Source organism: Talpa occidentalis, unplaced genomic scaffold (genome assembly GCF_014898055.3).
Source record: "Talpa occidentalis isolate TD23 unplaced genomic scaffold, MPIMG_talOcc4v2.1 talOcc4.15, whole genome shotgun sequence".
NCBI classification, from domain to species: domain Eukaryota; kingdom Metazoa; phylum Chordata; class Mammalia; order Eulipotyphla; family Talpidae; genus Talpa; species Talpa occidentalis.
Genome location: NW_023601543.1, coordinates 22,054,187 through 22,081,899, shown reverse-complemented (window position 1 = coordinate 22,081,899; position 27,713 = coordinate 22,054,187). Strand labels below are relative to the sequence as shown.

Below are 27,713 nucleotides of genomic sequence, written 5' to 3'. Positions count from 1 at the left end.
ATTTTCCAGTCTCCTTTGTTTTCATGTGGTCACAGAACTGCCTTCCAGTCAGGAGAATGTAAGTAGTAGTGATGTATGCCTCTCAAGCCCCAAATGCAGCATTGTAGGGGCGACCCCCCCACCTACTATGCTCCATTTTTCTCCTGCTGACTGGAGAGACTCGATGGACCTAGAGGAAGAGGAGGCCACATCATGGAAAGGGCCACTGCAGCTAGGAGGAGAGTTGCCTGACCAAGCACACCCACCCCAGCCTGCCACAAGAAGACTGTTTGGTCCTGTACACTCTCCCATTTTTAGGCAAATGCTGACTAGGTGCAAATGCCTTACAAACAAAGAACTGAAGTCACCTGACCAGCTGCTCTGTCCTAAGAATAATCTTGCCAAAGAGGGTCTTTGAAATTCACACCAGGTTTCTCCCAACATTCAAAAGTACCACTGCTAGAAATTTTTTTTTTTTTCATTATGAGCAGCTCAAGACAGCAGTAGTGACTTCTGCATGGCTAATTACTCACTGGTGAAATCTAGTTGACAGTAGTTGCAATTTTGCTTTTAGGTTTAATTTAATCATTTGCAGATACAGTGGGAAAGATCATACATACCGACCTAAGATAATACTCTATATTTTACAAAAACATTCTTTTCTTTTTCTATTTTTTTATTTATTTAATTAATTTGCATCTTTTACATCATTGTGTATTCCCTGTAGAACTCCCAACACCAGCTCACCCGTGCACCATCACCATAGTCCCTTGTGCTCTTCCCTCCCCTGTTTTGATTCCTTTTTCTCCCCGTTTCTCACAGAATGTCTCTGATTTATGGTTGCCTGCTAATTTTTTAATTATTATTATTGCTATTTTTTTCCTGATCCCTTATTTGGTTCCCCTATATTCCTCCTACAAGTAAAACCATCCAATATTTTTCTTTTTCCTTCTGGCTTATTTCACTGAGCATGAACTCGTCTAGCTTCATCCATGTTGCCGTGAATACAAAAACATTTTGAATTTATAATTGTATGTCAGGAACAAGTCTCTTAGGTTATCTTACATAATGCATTCTCATTAGGCAAGATGGATCTTTCTTGAAAATCAGGGAAACAGACCTCAAATTTTACCTGCTTTTAGGGTTTAGATAAATCTGGTAGTTCTTCTGTGGGGATGAAGAGGAGTCAATTAGCATCTTCCATGAAGTAGCTCCTCAAAGAGAACAAGCAATGAATTTTAACCAACAAGGTTTGAATGAATCAAATTATTTTTCCCTTGAATGCAAGTCATTAACTTTCATTCCAATAACTAGTCAATGCCCTAAGATCTGATCACTTGAATCTTGTCATGCATATGCTTATATATGCATATGTACATATACACACACACACATAAACATAAAAGGAAAATCAAATTGGATAATAATGGGATGCCTCAGACCAAAATGACATTAAATGTTTTTTATTGAACAAAAAAAAGAATAAAACATGGAAGTTGACTTCACTGAGCAAAAGCAGCTCACCAGGGGAAGCTGCTGTACTTTGTGCTAAATAACCTCATGAACAAAGAGTATACAGAATACATATAATATGTAAGTTATCTCAACAGCAAAGGAGAAGGTAGAGATTATAGTTTTGGAGATACAATTTGATCATGTGACAAATTTAGTGGCTCAAAATTTCTAGCCCTTATCTACCCCAATTCAGTATGATTCCACATAGATGCATTCCCATTTTAATGGGAGCTGCTTTTTGGAATAAATTTTTTTAAAAAATTTTTCATATCTATTTGACATGCCACTCAATTTTTAAAATTTTGCATTTCATATATGTATGCATGTAAAAACCCCAAACCCTTGTTCATAAGTAGAAGGGCCATGCTGGTTTTCTTTGAATTAATATTGGTGAATTTCAGTTATTATTTCTCCTGTGTGTCTAAGAAACTTTATATGTTCTCAATGCACCCACACAGACAGGTGGGTTGACAGATATGTCAAAAATACTTTATGAAAAGAGGGAGGTAGCTCATGCGAGTTGGCAACCTTTTGTCTATTGTTTTCTGTTGGAGCAGGCTGCCTCCCTTTGAGGCATCTTACAGTCAAAGATGAAAGGAAAACTTTTGACTTTGAAGCGTAGTTAGCACAGTTGTACATTTACTATAATCCACCTTCAACTTGGTGTATTGGGCTTCCGAATGTAAGATGACAAATACCTTACACCCAGTACACAGCATCAAAAAGTACTGAAGAAACATTTTATAGACAATACCTTGGTTGTTTCTTTTTTCATATGTTAAACATCAGCGTCTATGGAATACATTTCCAGAATGGTTTTGTCACCACTTTATAAACACTCTAAGCCAAACAAACAGCACAAATAACATCAATGTCATCTTTTTTCCAATATCTGTATCAATTACTGGAGGCTAATCCTAACATACACTACTTAAGGGGGGAAGAAAAAGAAGAGAATCCAAGACACATTGCAAAGAGAGGACTACAGCATCTTAGTTGTAGGGTTGATCTTACGGTGCAGAAAGAGGGGACTCTCTAGAAGGTGATGGTGTGGTTTCTTCAGGTGGAAAAACAGTAAGTGTGCAAGCTCGGATGCCACCCAGGGACTCTGGGAGATCAAAAACCTTATGCCATTCATCTTTATCTGGATCATATTTCTGCACTATCTCTACCATACAACGATTATTCCAGGAATATCCACCAACCACATAGATTTTATTTTCAAAAACTGCGACCCCAACATCACTCTGGCCTCTTAACATGGCTGCAATCGGGGTCCACTGGTCAAGGATAGGTGAGTAGTATTCACAGCTTAAGACATCATCATAATCACTCGTTCCTCTGAAGTGATTGCCACCAATGACATAGAGCCTTTCTCCCACTGTACACATGCAATGCAGACCTCTGACGGTGGTCATCGGCGCCTTCTGAATCCATTTGTCAGTATCAGGGTCAAAGCACATGAGCTCTTTTTGGAAAGTGTCGTGAGTAATTCCTCCTAAAGAATGCAAATAACAGGCATGAGGTAAACAGATTCTTATAAAAATGTAAATGTAAATAAAAGACTGTCATAATTAACTTTTGCCCATGTTATGACATTTCATATCTTATCAATGGTGTACACACAAAAATCCATCCTCTAAGGACACTTCACTAAAGAAGACATCCAGATGGCCAAAAAGCACATGAAAAAATGTTCATCATTATTTATCACCTGAGAAATGCATATCAGAACCACAAGGAGATACCATCTCACACCTGTGAGAATGGCCTTTATCAAAAAGGTCAGAAATAACAAGTGCAGGTGAGGATCTGGAGAAAAAAGAACCCTTGTACACTGTTGGTGGGAATGTAGACTGGTCCAGCCCCTATGGAAAGTAGGGTGGAGGCTCCTCAAAATGTTATAATAGATCTACCATGTGATCCATCAATTCCACTCCTAGGTATCTAACTGAAAAACAAAAAATTGTAATTTGAAGGGATACATGCTCTCCAATGTTCATTGCAGCACTATTTATAACAGCCAAGTTATGGATACAACCTAAGAGCCCAAATACAAATGAGTGGATTAGGAAGATGTGGTATATCTACACAGCGGAATACTACTTAGCTATAAAGAAAAAGATATATGTATATGTTGTGTACATGGTGCACTGAAGATATGGTGCATATACACCATGGAATATTACTCAGCATTCAAAAAAGATAAACACATGCAATTTGCAGCAACATGGATGGAGCTGGAAGGGATCATGCTCAGCAAAATAAGCCAGAAAGAAAAAGAAAAATACCGGATGGTCTCACTCATAGCAGGAATCTAGAAAACCTAAATAAGAGACCGGGAAAAAGAATAACTATAAGAAAGAAAAAATCAAAATCAACAAACAACTATGAACCACAGACACACTATGGGGGTGGGGAGGTGGGGAAAGGAGGGCTTGGGGTCAAAATAAGGGGGTTGCAATTGTATGGGGAATATAAAAATAAAATTAAAAAAAAGAAAAAAAAGAAAAGAAAAGAAAGGAACCCGTATGCATTGGTGGGAATATAAAAGAAAAAGAAAAAAATAAACTTGCATTTGTGGCAACATGGATAGAACTGGAGGGGATAATACTAAGTGAAATAACCTAGAGAAAAAAGACAAATAGGGAATGGTGTCACTTATATGAAGAATATAGAGAAACAAACTAAAGGGTCCAATAGAACCAAACCAATAACAAACCTTAGAAATTTGGCTGTATAACTGAGGCTATCAGAGAGGGCGAGGGAAGTGCAACATGGTCAGGGGGCCCAATGGACTATGGTGGTGCCCTGATGGTGGGAGTGGTGCAAGGACAAACATTTAAAGGAATGAGATCCTATGCCTCTAAATCATACGCAGTGTTGTAAACCAATATTTACAATAAATAAATTAAAATTTTAAAAGCTGCCCTTTATAAATACTTTCTCTGGATTAATAAGAAAACAACATTTTTGTCTCCTTAAAGAGCAAAAATATAGCTTATATTATTGCAACAACTTTGATAGAGACCCGTGGTATTTAAGAGATTTTGCTGGATGAAAATCTATTTTGCCTCTCAGAGTTGGGACTGCAATTTATTTCAACTATCTGTTAATAGGCATGTACTCCCTAAGTGCTGAGCACGGTGACGGTACTTTAAATTCCAGTTGCCAATTTCCTCACTTGTCAAATAAGACTATTTACCCTAGTTATCTCATTAGAATTGTAACTATGAAGTTAAATGAATCAAAATGTTTTGAAAAAGCCAACTACGTTATACAAATGTATAAGCTTATAACAATATTCAGAATTTATTATTTTTTAAATTTTTGGTGGGTAGGGTAAGGGTGGGTAATGTCTTCTCCCCTCAGCATGGACATTTAAAAAGCTGAATATATATATATATATATATATATATATATATATTTGGAATTTTGTATGTGCCAACAGTTTGGTTTGGATCTACTGGGGCCATATCATCAACAAATTATATTCTTAAATTAGCCTCTACAAAGAAATCAGACTATATATTCTGCAGATTAGGGAGAGAAGTAAACTAAACTGGAGCTGTAGCATTCAAAGCTTTACTACCTGGTGGGCAGATGGCAATCACTGTTTTTTCCTACTTTTAAAGATTTTTTTCTGTACTTCACGGAATTCTTGGAGAGCAAAGCTGTATTCTTTGGTTTCAAAATAAACTATGGTTGCTATCCTACTCTTGATCAGGAAGGTCATGTGTGCATTATATGCCAGTTACACCAAAGCACCACTAGAATAATTCGGATGCTTTTTTCCCCCCAGAGGATCTGGAGCGCTCATTATAATGGCATAGCAGCTACACACATGAAATAGGTAGACGGTGTAAACCACTGATTAGTGGAGCACATGATTTCCTGGGCGACTCTTTTAATATAAGCTGTCCTGTAGTTGCTCATAAATTTAACACCAGAAACCCACCAATCACACACTACAGGCCTTTCACTGATCCTTTTTGATTACAAATTTCATAAGGCAGTGTTCAGAGACTCAGACCACAAACATCACCTTAATGCCTTTTTTCTCTAGTATTATAACTGCTGGCCTGGCACCAGCAGGCCCTCAAAAGGGAAAAAACTGTAAAATGCAGACTGTGTTAGGACTGAATGATGAGAACCTGCCTAACAAAGTAAAAATTGAATAGCAGAGACAAACACTAAATGAAAAAATAAGGCTCCTTTCTAAGTTGTATGGAAAGGTAATTTGAACACAAGCAATTTGAGAATGAAAGTTGCTACTGGGACTCTGAGCTAATTATCACCATTTCAGAATTTTTTATTAGAAAATTACAAGTGCATATGACTGAAATACACGTAATCGACATAGATTTATGCAATGACACCAGGGCGGAACCCCATCATAATACAAAGAGAAAGAGAAATACGTATTATAAACATTATTATGAATTATATATGTATATTGTAAGCAAGTTTAATGAACAGTAGCCCTTACATGTTATGTAGTGATATATTTTCCTCATCATTCAGCTAAATTTTAAACAAAAATGAATTAACTTTAGCTATATAGAATATGAATGGTGGTTATTAAGAGTACAGAGGATGGGGGCCCAAAGGTAAAATGCAGCTGAACACTTTTCAATTAATTCTAAGCTATGCATTTACAGGCGAATTGGTTTGCTGCTAGTCTTACGAACTTACAGTCTGCCAAAGGCATTGATGGGTAGGTGCACACACACAATATTTTCTAAAATCAACATGAAATATATTTTGATGATCCACTTTTTCTGGGTTATTATTAACTCTGTGGAAAACTGGCGACATAGTTAAAAGTTTATGGATTATATTAATTGCATTGCATTTGCATTCTAATTGTTTACCTGAAATATACATTACTCCTCCATACACAGTTCCAGCATGGCCATAATGGGGCTCACTCATTTTGGCAACGTAGGTCCACTCATTTGTTCTTGGATTGTAACATTCCACTGTAGCTGTTGTTAAAAAAAGAGAAAAGTAAAGAAAATGATTTTTGATTTCAAGTTTAGCAATTATTCTTCCCAATAATATCCAAATAACTGAAACATATTGATTAGGCATGAGATATTCTTCGAGGGTCTTTTATATTAATTATTGAGGTTGTATTAATGATACATGTTCCATGTGATTAGATAATACAATAATCTGATACATTTCTGTCATTGCACACATTGGTATAATTTCCTCTCTTTTAGTATCTTGTTACATCTTTATAATTTGACATTTCTCCCATTTTTTTTTTTGCTCTAAAAATGTGGGAAGATGAAAAAAATCACGGGAAAAAACTTCTATTCTTGTCTCCCTAATTACCATGTCATACAGGAAACAAAAGTTAATAGGTAAGAAGCAAAATTTTAAGTTGAGAATGAAAGTTGTATACTGCCTTCTCGGTGTCCTGATGCTTACTGCTTTATTTCATACCCAGACAGCTAGATTAACACTGACAGTCATTTTTCTACATTAACACATTAAGGCCAATAGTTTGTACATATCCATTACTACCGCAGCCACCACTGCTCTTAACCTGAAGTGACTGGTGGCATAATATGAAGTTTTTTTTTTTTATTTTAACAGGGGTAATTCTTCTCAGTAATAACTTTATCATCTTGAACAGAATGTATATTGGAGAAGTGACCTCAACTTAGTTAAATATCAATTTGTTATAACCTCAAGAACAGAATGATGACAAGCCAGACAGAAAAGGTGATCATTTCTTAAATAAAGGCAGAATGAAATAGGGCTGTTACAAAGACTCTGGGTAAAATGCAAAGTCTAGATTGATTTGAAAAGTTTATACTATTTATTGGAGACACTGTCAGTTGCTAACCCAATTTCTTGTCTCTCCTTGCCTGGCTTTTGTATGGCTAACAAAGACTGTTCAGAGATGCACTATGCCACTCAAAATAAAATTTAAATTAGCAAGTTCCCTTGAAGCTGGAGTTGACTATATGAGATAGTTCTAGGAAATGAAATGGAAGCATAAGTCTACTGAGATGGGGTTATTTGATCAAGTTCCTGGAATAAGATTTGGTTACTTGCAGTCAAATGCAATCCTAACTCATGAGCCATCCTTTGAACAAGATTTCCTATTAAAAAATAATAAAGTGAGAACAGGCAAAACTAGAAAGAGAGACTAATTTTCTACTCTATTCAATAACTGCATTTCTTCATCAAAGTCAACGTGGAAGTTCTTACTTCTTATCTAATGACACCTACATTAGACCATTCTTCAGATCCCTTTTTCACTTATTTGAGCTTTGAATTTTTAGTCTTATTACAAAAGCTTTTACTATTCTTATTTTGATCTCATTAGTTTTGTTTATTGCTTCAGGCTTAGAGCCTTATTATCTCTTTCTTCTACACCCTTCCATTAAATGGCAAGATCTTACAAAACTGGCACAAAAAAATAAGAGCTATTTCTACAATTAATGACAAGCTAAAACTGCCACATACTCTTAGTACTATTTTTGACTACTTCCAGTCACTTATGTCTTCTTTAGTGTTCACTTGCCTTTGTCATGACTTTCACGAAATTGACAAGCAAAATCCTACTCAATGTGCATTATCATCTCTCTCTTTCTCTCCGCTTATAGAGGATCTAGCATATTGATTGGTACTTGGCATCAACAAGTAATTAATGGTGGCAGGGTTTTATCTGATAAAAGTAGTGTTATCATTCATCCTATCAATAAAGGGGTTTTAAAAGACTTCCAGAGACCATCTTTTCTATCTATTTGATATGAAAGACAGGTTTTACTATATTTCTATGCTTTTCTTAATGAAGAATTCTGCTTTGAACTTATTCTAGAGTGCAAAAGTCTAATTCAGTTTCCATTAGTTTCCTTTTCATTCTTTTTATAGTAGAGCTAGAAGTTGAATAGCTATTCACTCTTTATGATTATTAAACTCTCCTATGTTGAAAGATAACGTTGTCCTTCTGTCAGTGAGTTACATTCCTTTGTTAACAAGGTTCATAGAATCCATTGATACTTTCTCATCTAGGAGTCCCTCAGTGAAAGATGGCTGTTAATCACCAATAACATAACTAGGTAGTAGTTCAACATCCCTAAACTTTTCTTCTTCCTGCAAAAAAAAAAGTCCATCTCCTTTAGCTTTTCCAATAATTTAATCTTTGTCAAATTTTATACTTTCTATGCAGAATTGCTGTTATTGTTATAGAATATATCTCATTAAAATATACATGCATGCTCTTATTTCTATTCTCCATGTTTACAAGGCATGAGATATAGGTTAGTGCCAACAACCTTGATAGTGGGAAGAGGCAATGGATACTACAAGGCAAAGAGAACAAAGCAGTGGTTCCAGCTTAGTCTATGAGAGATGGGAATGGCAATGAGACAACTGGGGAAAATTTGGCCTATAAGTCAAATCCAGTTTGTTGTCTGCTTCTAATTTGGCCTATACAATAAAAACATGAATAGTTTTTACAGTTTTAAAGAGTTGAAAAAAAATCAAAGAATATTTTGTTACAAATGAAAATTTTATGGAATTCAAAATTTGGAGTTCAAATATAAAGTTTTATTACCCACTTGTTTATAAATTGTTGATAGCTGCTTTTGTGAGAGAAAAATCAAGCAGAGTGGATTAGTTGTAACAGAGATCCTATGCCCTTTTACAGAAGTTTGCTGACCCCTATTCTAGAGAATCATCTTCAGTAATATGGCAGTCTCATATTTAAATGAGAGACCCTCTGCAATTTAGAATTATATTAGGTTGGTAATTTTATATATCTCATCAAGGATTCTTATTTTCTCAGGTGATTTCACTGGAGTCCAGAATTGGTCCCAAGGCAATTTACTTATTCTTTGAGATCAGGAAATATATTAGACCTGAAGAAAAGCTACCTGGACAGTAATGGCTTCCACAGAGGGGCAGTGGTGGTGCTGTCCTCTTTAGAATCCTAGAGTGCTGGCTGGTGATGGGTTGCTTAAGGAAGAAAATCCCAAACCCATTAAGGAATTTAGAGGCATCTGAGAAATTGCAGTAATTCTATTGTGCATTTATTAAAAAAACTAACAACCTTTCTATTAGTTATTTCATTAGTTGAAAGCTTGACTTATTAATATTTAACTGCAGTAAAAGATATCTGAGTTGTCATATTTCTCTTCAATATAGAAAACCTCAATGGTAGATCGATTTCTTATATGACATAATTTTGAAGATGCCAGAAATAACTGACTCCTTTTTCACCTACGTGACATCTACTCTAAGCTTCCCCTAGTTTCCCATTATGCCCGGTGTCAAAGGAAAGTGGTGTTTCTGAGGAATTATATTTCAGCAATAAAATAGGCTCAAGCACACACCAGTAGCATCTTTTTGATGTGCTATGGGCTTGGTTCCACACATTCCAGAAAGGATTTTAAAACGTGAAATGCATTAAAATGATCTAAAATGTCTTGCATGTTGCCACTGCTTTCTTTTTGTAATTGTACCTAAGCAGTGGTTATTGTGTGTATGAGCATAAATGATGTACTGGTACTAATGAACCTGTTAAAATATTAAATGACTCTATTATCAATCCCCATTCCATGCCACCCATAAAAAAAAAATGCTTGTAAGACAGGAGAAATTTAAAAAACCCAAACTCAAACTCTAGAAGGCTGACTATAGAACTGAGGCTAAAGGACAGGGAGAGGGAGAGTGGGGAGCAAAATAGGGAGGGGGCCCAATGGTCTATGGTAGAGGACTATGGGCACTTTGGTGGTGGGTATGGCAAGATATATCTGAAGAGGTGAGATCCTATACCTCTAAAGCATATACAATGTTGTCAACTAATGCTTCCTCAATAAGAAAATGTACAATTAAAAATTAATTAAATTAAATTAAAACCCAGCCTCTAGATGGAACATTCAGAAATATAAGCAAGAGGGCCTCCCTGGTGGCACAGGAATTAAGCGCTGGACTGCGAAGCTGCCCTCAGCCTCTGCAGCACCGGTTCGATCCCTGGCCACCAGTGAGGGTCCCACATGGCACGCAGACCTTTCCTGCTGTGCCCACTGCTCCCCTCAGCAGTGTATTTCGTCAGTCTGCCTGTTCTGCTCCCCACTCTGGCTCTGGTGAATCCTCTCACCCTCCCGCGCTTCTGACTGTACACAGTGCTTGTATAAATAAATAAATAAATCTTAAAAAAAAAAAAAGAAATATAAGCTAGAGTTTCTTTAGAAATCTGCTATCCTACAAAAATAATCGGCCTCAGAAATCTGGAATGGGCAGCAAATACACATACTTTTCTTATTACTACAAAGAGAAACATTAAGATAGAATTCAAAAGAACTCATTGACATTGTTCTCTTGGGAGACAATCAGGGCAGGTTATATCAGGTTTGGTTACCTCAGTAATACAGAGTTTGACAAGATGGGACAGTTTACTTCTTGCTCCTACGTGGGTATAAAATAGAAGAAACTCAAGAAAGATGGACTACATTAGAAAACAAAACATGAAGTCTCTTGCTTCTTGGTTTTATATAAAGACTAAGACTCTTTTTGACTGGAAGGTTCTCTTAGAATCAAGACTCCTGATTTGAGTGCACTTAATAAGTCGATCACGTGATTTATAAAACCCTTCAACATATTTTAACTTAAAATATTTACTACAGAGCAAATTTGCTGGGTATGCTGATTTCAAGCAATTATTTTCTATAAAAGTTCAGTTTTAAATTATAGGAGATAATTTCAAAAGGAAAGAAGTATCATATAGTTGGCCTTTAAGTAGAATTAGAGTTATTTCTCAGTATTGAGGGTTTGTGTCTATAACAATTATCACAGGTGTATGTGTGCAAAATGCAGTTTGTGAATCAAGACAAAAATTAACCTATATTTGCCATCGATAGAATATTATTCAGAATATTTAAACCATTATCTCTTGGATTAAACTTTGGGAGATTATGCTTTTAAAGTCTAATATAATCAAATTGTTATGAATTTAGGAATAGCCCATGAAAGGTATGATTCTCATTCCTTTTCATTTTGAAACTGAAACACAAAAGACCAGTTTTAATAAGAGATGGAGGAGCTGATTTCTGAGGTCCCAAGGAAGTCAGCTACTTGGCTTAAAACCATAGTCTACTTCTTATTGCTAATTGAGTATAACATGGGAAGAGCACTAACAGGGTGGGGATTCAATCAAAAAAATGAAGTGGTTAGCTTTTTGATTTATGCAATAACTCTCCTTGGCCAGAAGATAATAAATTCTCAGAAGAATAAAATTTCTAGTTAAAATGAGGAACAATAAATTGAAAACTCAGTAGTGGCATATTAATGGGGGTGGTAGCATCACTGAGCAAGCGCTGACTAAAAAGGGAGCTATTTCCTTTGAGAAAAGAAGCTTCAAAATGACCGCTATGTGCCAGGGTTGATGGCCTATAATTTGTTTACTGGTAAAGATTATCTTATACCAGTGGTTTTTCTAAGACAGCACCAAGTCACCATTTGCATCTTTCGGGTGTTTTCTGATACCATAAATTCAAAATAGTGTAATAACATGAAATGAAGCATATGGGTTAGCTGAGGACACCTGCAATGACACTTCTACACCACATGTACCTCCAAAGCTTTTAAAAGTCTGATTATTAAAATATATTAGAAAACCTTTGTAGTTCATGATCTGACACCTAGTTCAATCTTGAAAATTTGATCTTAGAAAAACAATGTTATGTCAACAGAAAAACAACAAACAAAACAAAAAACTAATGGTTAGGAAAGATCAATAACATTAAGAACATGTGAATTCCAAAAAGTGGCCTCGTATGCTATAAAGTGTAAGAGCTGAGAGCAGTTCTTTTTGATCCCAATAGCTTATTTCAAATCCACTAAATTATCTTTTATTTCTTATAATACTGAAGAAAAAAGATTTTTTTAAAGAAAACGAGTCTGATAATTACTCTGAATTACCCAGAGTTAATGCCAATATTTTAAATTTCCCCAGCATTTATGAAGCCTAGGAATACTGGCCAACTACAAGGACTCTATAAAGGAGAATAAAACAAGAGGGATGAAATATGACAACAGTGATGGTAATAACCTGTATGGAAGGGACAACATAAAATGTGGTCTTCCTGACTTCCTTTTTGGACAGCTATCTCCTTCCAGTATTACCTAAAATAATAGAATTGTACCTTCTAGTGTCAATTTATGGGGCCAAAGCACTGCTATACTAACTGTACTTGTGATTGATCTTTAGATTAGGAAGACAAAAATGTGAATATCAGATTAAGTTTACCAGATCAGTTTAGAGTGAAGAAAACTTTGGTATTTCAAGACAGAATGATTTTTAAAACTCAGTCACAGATCATAATACTTTCAATAAATACACTTTAGACAATACTGAACTTTCTATATTTAATCCATAGAGAAAATCATCTTATTATGTGGTCTCTGATATATTATAGATTATGTAAAACGATAAGCAATAAAAGTAAGGAAGGATTAAAACCTATTCAGTAATTTGTGAGATTTTTAAATGGAAAATGAGGAAACATACCAAGTGTCTATCCAATATTCTATCACAATTTAAATGAATGCAATATATTCTGTAGTTGGATCTTTAAGAAAAAACCACTCATAATGCACAAATAAATTATCCTGCAACATACTGATGTATTTAGAAAACATAATTCATACCCTGGCCATCAGTATCGGCCCAGATAAGGCATACCGATTGTCTCTGATATTTTCTAAGAAAAACCATTTAAAATCAAACCCTAGTTACATTGTTTTTGTTTTCATTTAGAACTGCTTATTTTCTGATTTAACGAGAATTTGGGGGTAAAGAAATTAGACTTTATGCTTAAGTTAAATGCACTTACGCAGTTCTCCAGCTGCATTGCGCCCACCAACTGCATACAAATATCCTTTGAGGGCACTTAGGTGGAAGAAGGTGCGCTTTTCATTTAAAGATGCAACTTGCATCCATTTATTGTATCGAGGGTCAAATCTGAAGACTGTATCGACTGCCGTTTTTCCTTTTGTGTCATAATTACTCTGTCCACCAACGACATAAAGGAAATTTCCAATGACGGCAATGCCATGCTGGTACCTTGGGGCATCCATGGGGGCTAGGGATTTCCATTCATGGGCCTTTTCATCATACATGCGCAATTCCTTGCTGACAACCAGCTGCTGCCTCAGAACTCCTCCCAGTGTAACCAAATGAGTGGTGTCAGAGCGAATGGCAGTCCTGTCTGACTGCATAACTGGCTGCATATATGGCATCATTTGGTAATTGCTGGCTTCCAAAAGGAGATTCACACAAGTATTGTCAGTTCTCATGAAATCCACGGTTTGCACATAATTAATGAGCTCCTGTGGTGTCATCAGAGGAAAGCGTATGTTCTTCATTAATTTTGCAGCAAAGTCCATCCGAGGCTCTTCCAGACGTAGCCAGCGACAGGTGGCCTTAAAGAGCTCCAGTTCAGTGCAATGCTTAAGGCTGTTACTGGAAAGCACGAAGGCAAGCCTCTCAAAAGGGAGTTTCAAGAACTCCCCAGTGCTCAGCAATGCAGGAAAATTCTTCAAGACGAAACTGTTAACGTATTTATCCACTTCTGTCAGATTGTAGGTATTGGCAATCCGTCCAACTTCGACACAATTGTCTAAAGTGACCTATTATGTCAATGAAAAAAAAATTAAAAACATGACTATTTTCAAGACATTCTTATCTGGATAAGATAAATACCTGTTCTGGGATAAATTATGCTTTTTGCTGCCCATATAACTATAAATACACAGTGTACCTAAACATATTAATGATCTCAAGAGAATTCACAAATCACCTTTACCTAATCCAGTAGAAGGGTGACTAAAAGAAAATGATCATTCAAAGTCAGTAGGCTAGAAGTTACTCTAGCAAACAATGATTTTACTTGACCATGGCAAAAATAATTACTGTTCTCAACTAAAACGTGTATGTTTTCCCCTAATAAAATTCTGGCCAGATGGAAATTTTGGAAAAATAGAAGCCTATTCTAGTATGGGTTCAGTGAAAAGTGACATAATTAGAATCATATTAAAACAGGGCGAGAGTGAGTCCTGGTAGAAAAACTGGATCTGATCCTTGCACTGGGCCCAACAGCCAACAAGAATGAGAATATTCTGTTTGAAAGGACTACATGAGCGTGGGAATCATGTTCTTAAGGGATGAGTCTGTATCAAATGACTCACATAGTTTAGTTAGTTTCTGGTACCTATGACAGCAGCTTGCAAGGTAGTTTTCCTTAGTCACTGTCTTATGCTCAACATATTTCTAGCTCTGATTGGGGTGAAAATAAGCCCAGAAAAATTCCTGAGCACAGAGCATAAAATATAACAAAACTAGAAACCAAGAGGAAGAGATATGCTACAGTGGTCACTCTCAGCAGGAGCCCTTGGCAAGGCTCTAATAGATTGAAAGGTCAAAAGTGAAAAGAGGAAAATCAAATTTTGCAAGCAATAAATCACTAAACCAGCCTACCACACAAATTTCTCAATGTGTGTATACAAACATAGAGACAGGCCACAGGCAAACAACTCAAATGTTTTTCTTAACTTTGTCAAGATATGTGCTAACTAATGTCACATAAACATCACTGATGCAATTCTATTGTTAACTGATAGGCAGATAGTAAAGAGGAAATTGGCTAATCCTTCTATTATCCCTTTATTTAAAAGCTGAAATGAAACTAAAATCACTATCCCTCTGCATTAAATAATAGCCAATTAAGTTATGATTCCACTGGATGCCTTAAGGCTAATACACATATACACACAAAGTTATTTTCACAGATTAATTACCTCAAGAAAAATGTGAACTCTCAATTTCCTTTATAGAAATGATAAAAAGTTAATAACTTATATTTACTACTATACATTAAAACTTACCTAAGACAAACTGTAACACACAAAACTAGGAAAAATAAGAAATCATGGGCCTTTAGAATATATAGAGTTTAACACTCTTCCATACCTCAAGTTTCTAATATGGTGATTAAAAAGCACATTTTAATACAATTTTAGGAGTGGCAGATTGGTGTCTCATAAAATTTTAAGTTGTGCGAATGACGTTATAATTACAATTGTGGATCAATTAAAAAAAGTCTGCATTTTGTTTTGCTGGAAAATTCTACTTCCACACTGTTAGGGACACCACAAGAAGCTGGAGTCAGTAAAATAAGGGCGCCTTTGCTATGAAGAACACTGTGTGGTGAACCAAAGGAAGTGTCCAAAAGTCTACAGATGGAGCCACTGCCACATTGCAGAAATAAGGAGCTTGACATAAAGACCTGACCCCTCATGTCTGTAGGGGTACTTTTAGGATAAGAGACCCAAATGTAAGAGGCCTTACATCTTCCCAATCACAACTCTTGACAATTACTTCTGTAAGATCAGGGAGTTGCTTTGAAGTTATGAATAGCATTTCCCCTTTAACAATTAACTAAGTTTGTTGGAAACCAACCTCCTTTAGTTAACTGAAAATGTTACAAATTAACTAGAAATCCTCTTTCCTTTAAAAAGAAAAAACAGTTAAGTTTTCTTCTGTGCCAAAAACTCCAAGAAGAGGAGCCAGTTACTTAGTGAAATCAGAGAAATTGGTCTCTTAGGCCCAGGTCCTCAGTTTGGCTCTGAATAACCTCTTTAATAAATTTCTCTTTTACTAAACTGGGAATTAGCTTCACAGAGGTGATTATTTCCGTCTACAATACCTAATTGCTCAAATCACTTCAGGTGGAAGGGATTCCTATTAGGAGTTCCAGTTTCTCAGCCAAGTAAGAAACATCCCTTGCCCAGAGCAAGGACAATCTGCACTTTTTTTTTTTTTAAGATTTTATTTATTTATTTATTTATTTATTTATTTATTTATTTATTTATTTATTTATTTATACACGCACTGGGTACAGTCAGAAGCGCAGGAGGGTGAGAGGATTCACCAGAGTCAGAGCGGGGAGCAGAGCAGGCAGAAGGACCGAAGTACACTGCTGAGGGGAGCAGCGGGCGGCAGGAGAGGTCTGCGCGCCATGTGGGACCCTCCTCCGGTGGCCGGGGAGCAGCCGGGGATCGAACTGGCGCTGCAGAGGCTGCGGGCAGCTTTGCAACCCAGCGCTCAACCGCTGCGCCAGCGGGGAGGCCCACAACCTGCACTTTGGAATGCATTTACTAGTATAGATAAGCAGAGGTTGATGACAACACAAAAACAATTTCCAAATATGCAGATTCTTATCATTATTGATATGATTACAAATAAAAATGAAGAATGGATACTTCAAATGGACAAAATGACACCATCAGTTATTAAGTCACCAAATTTAAATCTAAATATATAGCATATAAAGTAAGCCAAGATAAAAAATTAAAAACCAAATGGCATAATTTGGAAATGGGATTTACTACCTTCACCTTTTTCCTCTTCAACTTCATGAAATAAGAAAACAATCACTAAAATAACTGGAGAAAGAAACCTACCCTTTATTTAAGAGTATTTGGGAAATACCAGTACACTCAGACATACACATACCTAGGACTGGAGAAGATTTTAACAGACACTAGTCAATAAGAATAGGGGCCTCGTCTTAAAAATCAACAGAGGATGATATTTCATAATCTTCCAAATTGAATCTTGATAAAAAGACTAAGTATTTTCTATAGCTCATGTACAATAACTGCTACACAGAGGGTCTATAACAAAGGTTAAATACTATGATTATCAGCAATATAAAAATTAAAGGAAGTGATGGTAGGTACTACTAACAATGGAATACCTGTTGTCTTAACATAGCAAATTACCAGAACTTTATTAATTTAAAAATGAGGCTCAGATAAGAAAAATATGTAATAGGAAATTAATTTCTATAAAGTACAAGTAACCCAAAGATAAAAATTAATTGCAGATTCTAGGGATTTAGAAGCAAAGTGTAAAACAACAGTTAACAATATAGGCAGATCACGAATGATGGACTAATGATAAGTAATTTTTGGAAAAAGACAGGATTATTCAATTACAGTTCATTTCAATCCACTTCTCAGTTATAATCCTTAAAAGTGCTTTAGCTGGCATGTCCCCAAATATTTGGCCTCAGTAATATAACATAATACAGTTTATGAATATAAAAGAATACATTACATTTTGAAAACATTAAATATGAAGATTTAAGCTCAGTTTTTAAAAAGCCAACAATTTTCAAGTAGAGAAAAACCTTAATTTTAACTGAATACATGGCCAAAATTGGGAAGAAGAGTTATTACAGAAGTTAATCCAAATAATTATATTAATGTTTTATTTAAAGCACAGAGAAGCAAAAAAAGGACAAAATTTCCTAACCATTTATAAGAACCAATAAAGTTGTTCTTAAAATAATCAACTGTATATTTAAGTTTCCTTGATATAAATTATTATAAATTATTCCATTACAAACAACCTTCATGGTCATCCTAAAGGCAGTTCCAAGCATTATAATTTTCAAAGTGGTATTCTCACTAACATTCTATAATCACTACTGCTGTATTAAACTGTTCAGATGACACGAGATGCACTTAAACATTGTCATTAAGATAACGTGATATTTTAATGTCAGGTTTCAGCTGAAATCTGATGTTATTTTGTTGATTATCGATATACAAATTCCCATTTAAGAATAAAAAAGCAAAGGAATCTCTGCTTTTGCTAGGGAAATGCAGAGAATAAAAAATTAGCTGGCAACATTTGGTGGACTCCTTAGTCAATGTACCAAATTTTCCTAGTTTATTAAAACTGGAGAGCTTGACATCAAGAACAACCAACACAGAGAAAGACACTATATTCACAAAAAAAGATTGGAAAAAAATAAAACAAGCTACTCTGAGGGGCAGAGGATCTAACAGTTATCTTCTTCTGGGGCTTTCCACCATTAATATTACTGGGTACAGGGAATGGCTTTTGGGTAAGAAGAACATAAGGTGATTAAAAAATGAAAACCTTTCTCTCTCAGTCTTTTGTCTTTCTTCAGATGCTAAATGCATACAACCCATGGTGTCTGGTAGAATCCAATTCTCTTATTCCTTTGCACTTTGAATGCACTTCACTTATTGGATCAAATATAAATTACTATAATCATTCTTGGGGAGAAGAATTAGAATGAGTTGAGGCTGGGTCTCTTCTCCTACAAAGTCCCAGAAGGCAGATGGGCAAAAATGAAGTGGTCAAATTTATAGGCAAGAGTGGTATTTAGAATATTTAACAACCAGTACAATCCAGGTACCAACAAACCAGAACAGATGCTCAACCATAAACCATAAACAACCAGTAGGTATCTGGGTTCTACTTGCTGAATATCATCACTGACAATAAGAAAGTCCAGACTGGTTTGGTGGTAAGGGAAACAGGTTTGATCCATTGTAGAATTCTATACTCAACTTTTTCTATAACGTGCACTGAATCTCCCCAGAGGTTAGAAAAATTATCTTAAAAGACAACTTTCTCAATTTTTATGGATAAATCCAAAACTACAAATGCCACACAGGAAATCCTCACGTCAAGTTCTCAAAGCTTGATGCAAAAGAAACTTTTTTCCAATGATTTTTTGATTTCCTTCATTGCTCCCATAAAAGAATCTCTTTTCCTTGCCTTTGGCCTTTTTCCCACATACCGACCTTTGGTGTTTCCCACCATCTCCAGCTCTTCATAGTTCTCAGTCCTCTCCATAAAATTCTTATACATTTCATTGTGTACTGCCCACCCCCATCAATGGTAATAAACATATAGAGAACAATTACATACTTGTATCAAGGCAAAAAATAACTTTTTATTAAATTATTTTATTAAAATAATTTTAAAGAAATGAATTGAAAGAAAGCATCATCAAACCTAGAGTACAATGGCATCTTCAGTTTCTCATTAAATATACATTTATAAAAAATTATTGCTCACCTTCATTCTGTTTTAATTATCCTGTATAGTTGTGTGTTGATTTAGTAATATTTCCAGTTCAATTACAGGTACCCTATTTCAGTATTGTTATTGCTAAACTGGGTTTTGTGGGCTAACTAGTAACCTTCAATAACAATAATTTTCTGGAGCAAATGATAAATGTTACAATTTGCAAACAAATGATCAAGAAAAAAATGAACTACAAAAAAAATTGAACCTTACTTGTAAAATGGGGAATGATTGCATGGTATTTAGCGTGCTGGAGTCATGCAATGTCATAAGGACAAAAACTAATGTAATTTTTTGGTACATAACTAAACAAAGGCAATTTTCCATTATCACCATGATATATGAAAGTACATGTTTTCAGCTTTACAGAAAAGTTTCCTTACTCTGCTTTATATTCTTCACTGTGACCCTTTTGTATTTATTCATAGTTCTCTTTCTCATAACTACCAAGAAAATAACATAGCAAGAACAAAAGTGCCAGATCCTATAAACTATAATACGAACTACTGCTTGGATAGAAAGGAGGGCAATGTTAGGAAGGGAGTGGTTCTTGTTCTATTGACCCTGATGCTCTGTTACAAAAAACTGATGTTCAGCCCACCAAAGGGGGTGTGGCTTATTATTATACTTAAGGTTATCATTCAAAACTAATCTATAAGTGCTTTACAGGTTGTTTGCTAAATCACATTGTATTGACCACTGCTCCTCTTCATCCACACAGATGATGAGGAATGGGATAGAAAAAAATTGTATTCAAAGTTAATTTGTCTTTCTGAAAGTTCATACCCAAGTAGTGTTTTGATTATGTGAACTATAATCATATTATATCATTAAAAACATGAATCTGTTTCCACAGAATGTTTGGTTTAAGCACACAGCCCTTAAAACAAATCCATCTTTGAAAAAATATTTATATTATTATCTTGAAACTTTCAGTTCTTATAACTAAGAAAGGGCACCTAGGGATAGTGTTCTCCAGATTCACTTGATTTCGGAGAAGGAAAAGTACAATAAATAGAATAAGGCTGAGCATTTAACTAAAGAAATGCAATGCATGAATGAAGGATAAAGGAAAAGTTAAATTTCACACAATCAAAATAATAATCTACCAACTTTTCTCAAAAATTATCATGGGTTCTGAGAAGAAAGATGTACACTGTTGAATACCAGAGACAGCTTCAGCAAACAAGATAAAGGATAAGTAAATAGAATGTGCTAATAGGTGGTTTCTAAAATCTCATAGGCAAAAAAATTCTAAAGCCGAGAGAGTTAGGAATAAACAATAACCCAAGTAAGCTTTGTCAGGGAGAAGCTTCTTTTCCATTAGAAATGGAAAAGACATGAGGTATGAAGAATATAATCTTGGGACCTCCCTGGTGGCGCAGGGGGTTAAGCACCGCACTATGAAGCAGTCCGCATCCTCTGCAGCACGAGTTCGATCCCCGGCCATCCAGGGAGCAACCCACATGGTGCAGCAGACCTCTCCTGACTCGTCCGCTGCTCCCCTCAGCAGTGTACTTCAGTCAGTCTGCCTGTTCTGTTCCCCACTCTGTCTCTGGTGAATCCTCTCACCCGCCTCCCCATATCTCTGGCCTTTGCCCCAGCTCTTGTATGCATAAATAAATAAATCTTTAAAAAAGAATATAATCTTTAAGACAATATTAAGAATTTATAACAATGAAAAATTCCAAAGGGTATCATATACTGACACATCATGACATACCTAGTCTGCTTCAGGACAGCTACATGTTGCTAAGTAGCTGTGTAAAGCAATGTTAAGAGATTATAGATGTAAACATTACATTATCATTAAGCTAATTATTGGACTTGAAACATTTTTAAAGCTACAGTCAATACATTTTTCCTCGAAATGAAATTGTTTTATGGTGTCATGGAACAAAACCACAGGAAAACTGCTTAAAGCTCTTGAGGGGAAGGGCCTTGTATGATTAAATTAAAATGAAGTTTAGCATCCAGATTCAGTTATGGTAACAAGCGGTGTCAAGGGAAATTAACAACTTTCACTTGGGCCCCTTGTTCAAAAGAGAAGAGGGCAATACAAATCACTGTAACACCAACCATGCAGCCATAAAACCTTTCATATTAGGGGTCAGTTTAAAAGTTAAGTAATTGTGAGACAGTAGTCTGACTACTTAAAATGAAAATAAGCAAACAGAATACACTTTCAATAGTCCAGTTAAATTAGCTGTTGGCTCACTTTATGATAGGGAGTAGTTTATTTGTAAAATCATTAAGGACACAGTCTTTTGAAACAGGGTTTTAAAAATAGGGCTCCATGTTTAGTAAACGCAATTTTTAAAGGCCTACTAGCAATTATATAACAGTATTAAAACTGATGAGTTAAAACCAATTGTATTAAAAATGTATTATCTATCGGTACAATAAGTCAGAAAATATATTCAAAATTCTATTGCCACAATTTTCTCTCACAAAGGTAAATTCTATAAGCTCTAGGAATCTTGGCAATATGTCTTTTCAATTCCTGGTTGCAAGAGTAAAATTTAAGGATCTCAACTAAAAAAAGGAACTGTCTTCAGAAAGTGGGTAACAGATCTTTGATAGTTCCATGCAGCCTTATCTATTATAGACAGGTAAAAATGACTCAATGGTGACTTACATTAAAGGACTTCTAGAAGCTCAGATTACTCTTACACAGAATTCTATTTAAGAAGTCTGCTTGTACAAAATCACTGAAGGGAATTTTTAAAATATAGGTTAAAATATAGAATGTTATAAAACAGGTTAAGGTATCTATCATTATCAAACTGTAGAGAAATGTTCAAAGATTTGAAAATGTCTTACCCCAGATATGAGAAATACTTTGCAGAAGTCCAAAACCGGCAGAATCTGTAGAAAACTGGCAGCTTCCAGTGTGTCTTGAAGTGTGTCCATATTAAGAGAAAGCTTTGCAGTATAAATGAAATCAATAATTTTCCTTAAACCGACTTTGCTCACGCCATGAAGCTTAATGCACATTAAATCTTGTTCTTTCATTCCACCTTAAATAAAAAGACATTCAATTAAATGAAGGTGGGTAATTTAATTAAGGTCAACCTCACTTCTGCTGCTAATTAGAGGCAATAAAATTAAAGGAAAAGTTTTATACCATTCATGTCAGAGTCAGGTTTCTGTGTATTTTACAGTTAAAAGCGAATACTTAAAAAACGAATAGCCCTATACTAATGGAGGTCATATATGATTTAAGTGCTTCCAGAATGTTCTGTCACTTGGAATCTTGCGCTGGATAAAAGACTACATCCATTAGTGGGATGGGATTCAGAGTCTCTGATGGCCCATTCAGATGCATATGAAAAAGAAAAGCTGTGAAATATGGTGGACTGAAGAATGACAAAGGTACATCCATTTCCCAAGTTGAAAAAGCACTACCCCAAACCACATTTTTCATATTGTTTTAACATAGTGTTTAATAAGGCAACCTACCTGTGAACATGGCCTTGAAGTAATCACTAGCAGATGCCATCATTACTCGATGCACAGGGAAGGCATCATCTGTGTCACCTGGCATCAGGGTCACATCACAAAGCAGTCCTTCAAGTCGAAGCTGGTCAAAGCCCTATATCAAGGACATGTTAAATCACTAATCAAGGTGCAATGGGTACACAAATCTCCGTGTGCTAAAATCTAGTTTATATATGAGTGTGTGTACAGTGTTTTTGGAACATAAAGCCAATAAAAGAATTACTCAGGAGAAGAAAAATATAAACTCAACAGTTTACTTGATATACGATCATGTATATTTATTTAATTCACTGCAGGAAAAGATAAAATTAAATAAATCTAGACTAAGAACAAAGAAGGAAAGAACATAAACATTCACTTATTTACATAGTGCTGGATTTTACCTTATTTGGAAAAGAATTTACCAAGTTCACTTAGGGTGTTAGAATAACATTCCTTTCCATAATAAAACAATATTCTTCTGTAGCACTTTACTAAGACACCTTGATTTTTCCTTTTGTTTTTGGAGAAGGAAAAGTACAAAGCATCTGTGTTAACTGCAAGATGGGATTTCCTTTCTATCACTTAGAGACTTCCATCTCTGAGAATTAGGGACTGTGTCTTAGATATTCTTCTAAGTTGGTACATTGCTTGACTAATAAGCTTTCAAGTTTGGGATTTATCTTTGGAAAAAAAGAGCCCAGGGAGACCAATGTGAGATACAATTGTCCCCAAATTCCTAAATATTAGTGGAGAATTAATAGACTAGCACCCACAGTTCAGAGGTGGGACAGTCCTCTGGTGAGAAGGAAACTCAAAGATTAGCTCTTTAACCCACTCCCCCTTATTGATATCAGCCAGTGGTCTTCTCTTGGAAGAATGAAGCACTTCAAAGATGATGGTAGGCTGATAAAATGCATAAAAAGGGGATAATAGGCTCAAAATGAAGATTTTGGCAAGATTCAGTCTGCAGGTTCAAAAATGGAAATTAAAAAAAAAAGAAAAAAAATGGAAATGTACTGTCTCACAAGGAATTATACTATTATAAAAGATTAAGATACATATACAAATTAATTTTTAATAAAAATGTAATATAATAATGTAGTGCAACAAGAGCTAGGAATTATTCTATTCCCTTCATAGTTTAATGATTTCAAATAAAACTTTTAAAGTTGTGTTTCATGGATTTAAGAAGAAAAAGGCGTAACACACTGAAGAATTCAGTTTTAGAAATACTGATTCTCCACATATGCATAATATAAATCTCAGTCTAAACATCTTGTCTTTAATTTTTAAATTGCTTTTGAAAGAAATTGCTTGAATCTACAGAAATGGAACATCAAAGAGATAATGTGATCCAGCCACTTTCTCTCTGGAGAAAGATATAAATATTCTTATTCCTCAAATATTTATACATTATACATATACTTTTTAGACCAGGATTATGTATCATATTTTTCTTTCTCCAACAATGATCTACATATGTTTTTGCTAAGAATAACCAAATTTTCAGAAATGCTCCTTTTCCTTTGTAAACACTAACAATATATTTCCCCCTCACTATTCTCTATTTTCCATTGCTAAATGGTCTTTTTTCTCTGTTATACAGAGAGCAGAGGTTAAAAAAAATTAGGTGCCAACATTAGGGGAATATGCACATGTAGAAGCAAGAAGTGGCTCTCTTGAAATTTGTAGATGGGTCTAAACTGCAATGAATTTAAGGGGATCGCCTTTCAGACATAGATGAGTATTGAGAAGTACTGAATGAGACCAAATAGTCAAGGAATTGAGGAGAGAACCATCAACAATCAGTTGAAGGACTAGCATGTTTGAATTCCCTAGTGCTTGGCATGCAGTTGGGACTTAATAAATGTTGAGTTAATGTATGAACACGCAAACCAGATTTTTACCCAGAAGCCTCCACTTGGTATTTTAAAACTATGTCGTTATATTGGGAAGAACTTTAATTTTGTGACAAGCTAACTGGCAACCTGGAACTTTGTGAAACTCCTCTCAATAACGAAGCTCCTACAGTGCCTAGGAATTAAACCATAGTTTGGGGAACAAAGACTGACTCCCAAAAGCTTGACTTGTTGCTCCCTCAGGTAAACTGCATGTTGTTTTTTTTTTTCCAATATTGTTGCAAAAATACAGACGTGTTCTTTTTTACAATTCTACCTCTTCTACTTACTAGGAGTAACTATGGCTAACTGTTTAATATATAAGCTCTCTTTCTATACACACATACACATAATCTACAGTGTGGGATACAATATATACTTGTGTGCATTTTCAAAATTCACCTGGGTATGTAACATGGACTGCCTTCTGTCTTGGTATATACAGATTGACTTCATTGGGGGTGGGGGGAATGCAGAGTATATATAGTGGAGATATATCATAAATTAATCATCCATTCCTCTCTGGTTGAACTCTTAGATTGTTTCTCAGTTTTTGCCATTACAAGCAATGCTACAAGGAACTTCCTTGTACATATACTTACTTGTGTTAGGAGATCCGAGGGAGATATTCTTAGAAGTGTAATTGTTGGCTGGAAGAATCTGTACTTAAATGCTTTAATAGCTACCAGCTAGTTAAAGGATAAGGTTTTTCTTGGGAAATTTATCACACCTAGTAAACCAATGTTACTTCAATGAAAAGAAAAAAAATTATTATACCTTGGGTGCTGGCAAAGAAAGATGTAAAAATACTAATGAGATGAGACTAGGTATTGTATGCTGTCTGTCTTATTTTATCAAATGACGTTTGAATCTTTTCGGAGGCATATGTAGATAATATCTTTGAAAGGCAATCATAGCTTCTTATGCAGTAAAAATCAATGATTGCATCCAATCAGTTCATTTCTTTCACAAAAACAGTAACAAAAACAGTGAAATCCTTCTTGGTTAATCTGCTAGCTGTCCTGCCTTCAAATTATTCTTACAAATATCTTATACTGGGAATTCAGTAATGTCAGTAGGTTCCATTCTTATTATTTATGATTCCTTCTTTTCCCTGTGGAAAAAAGGTACGGGGCTCTCTGTATCATTATCTGTGTCTTCTTTTATTTGGTCCATATTCCATTAAGTCTGATTGCTAAGGTATATATTGAATCCTCAAAATCTGGACACCTCAGCTAATATGCCAGGCACTTTTACCTTCTTCACAAATTTGATCATTTTGCTTCTCTTCACACTATCTTTTAAAAAAAAAATCCTCTCACCTGTCTCAGAATATTCCAGCATCCCTATAGAAAGGAAGCTGAGGCTCTTAGACCAAGTGTGTCACATTCTATTTTAAGCTTAATTTATCTACCTTTGGCTAATCATCTGCTTTGGTGAGGTTTTACATTTATTTTCACTGTATGTAAGGTCGTTTCCGTCTCTAAATATTTCACAACCTTTATTTTCATAAGCATAAAGGAATAATATCACCATCCAATTCCATATTTTCCAATTTCATTCCTGATTACTGCTATCTTTATCCAAATAAGATCTGTCAATTTAGATTGTTTTCATACAGATTCTAAATATCTTATTTGCATGTCATTATCCAGATATCCCAGCTCTGTCTAAAGAGAAAAAAACCTGAAGTTCCTTCTACAATATACTCTGTTGTATAGAAGAAGGCATTTATTTTTTAAATAATTTTAATACTCTAATCATCTTGTGGAGAATGAACACATCAGAAGAAAAGGGAGGGTCATTAACCATATTCTTTTCAATTTTTATTGAAGTATTATTGTTATACGTCCTTGCTAGTGTTTTAACAGTATAGGATTCCTCTACTCACATGTAGTCACTGTGTTAGCCACGATTCTAATCTGCCTTCTAGAGATCTACTCTACACTTTCATTCTCATAATTTTTTTCTCTGTTTAATTCTAGGAAGATATTCAAAGATACCCTGCACACTTAAAATGGATCCTTTTATTCTAAAATCATTTTTTCAACAAAAATCTGTATTCATTCCTCTTGTCAGATCTATAAACATTGTCTGTTTCCATATGTCAGTCTACTACACACCAATATACACAAAATTGCTCAAAGTTTCCAATTAGTCTTCTAGGCTGTCTTTAAAACTGTCTCTATTGCTTTAAACTCAACTTCTTTTGGCCTCAGTCCTTATCTTAGTTATCTAATTTTCTATTTGATCTAGACCTTGGGTTCTACTTATAAGGAAATTGCTTGTTCTTACATTTAAGGATTTCCCTTTCTCCCATCTATAAATCTCCCTATCTTTTTTCTCTTCCTCACATCCTTTTGAAGGGAAAAAAAAAACCAAAGCCCAAGCATTTAAAAAAAAAAAAAAAAGGTGTTTCTCTTTGTTGTATGAAACGTACCCAACGTATCAAAACTTCAAATATTGTTAAATATACAAGGTGTGCGTGTGTATATATATATAAAATATTTGAAGGTCCAAACCATTTCAAATGAGTCTGATAAATTTTAAAAAGGTCCTATTAAAACAGAAGAGAATATGCACTGACATTATACAACTATAATATAGAAACCAGATGTGCCACAAATAATTTATGCTGAAAGTTGGTTGGATGACAATAGCTTTCAAATTAAATATAATGCCATTCATGAATGGCACTAGATTGATACTCTCAGGTATTAAAAAGCAATCTGATAAGCAAATCTTTCCACTACATTCTGCAATGGAAACATTTTACTAGTATATTCTATCTAGTTTTGATTAGTGGAACTTCAAAAAGGACATGGGATAAAAAGCAAATGCATCCTGAAAAGAACAATAAAAAATATTAATGGAAAAATATGTCCTATATAAAAAACTAAGTA

At 35.0% G+C, this 27,713-nt stretch overlaps 1 protein-coding gene across 8 annotated transcripts in view; it reads right to left on the bottom strand.

Moving 5' to 3' along the window:
- Positions 1 to 1,426: 1,426 nt before the first annotated feature.
- The window catches only part of KLHL13 (kelch like family member 13), a 162,481-nt gene continuing 136,194 nt past the window's right edge, over positions 1,427 to 27,713 (bottom strand). For all 8 annotated transcript variants that reach the window (XM_054695594.1, XM_054695593.1, XM_054695596.1 and 5 more), the window contains 5 exons: positions 22,892 to 23,024; positions 22,253 to 22,449; positions 13,353 to 14,148; positions 6,369 to 6,482; positions 1,427 to 2,992 (listed from right to left, as the gene is read on the bottom strand). In XM_054695594.1, the coding sequence (XP_054551569.1) occupies positions 2,505 to 2,992; positions 6,369 to 6,482; positions 13,353 to 14,148; positions 22,253 to 22,449; positions 22,892 to 23,024 (1,728 nt within the window). In that variant the 3' untranslated portion in view covers positions 1,427 to 2,504. The remainder of the gene's footprint in view (positions 2,993 to 6,368; positions 6,483 to 13,352; positions 14,149 to 22,252; positions 22,450 to 22,891; positions 23,025 to 27,713) is intronic.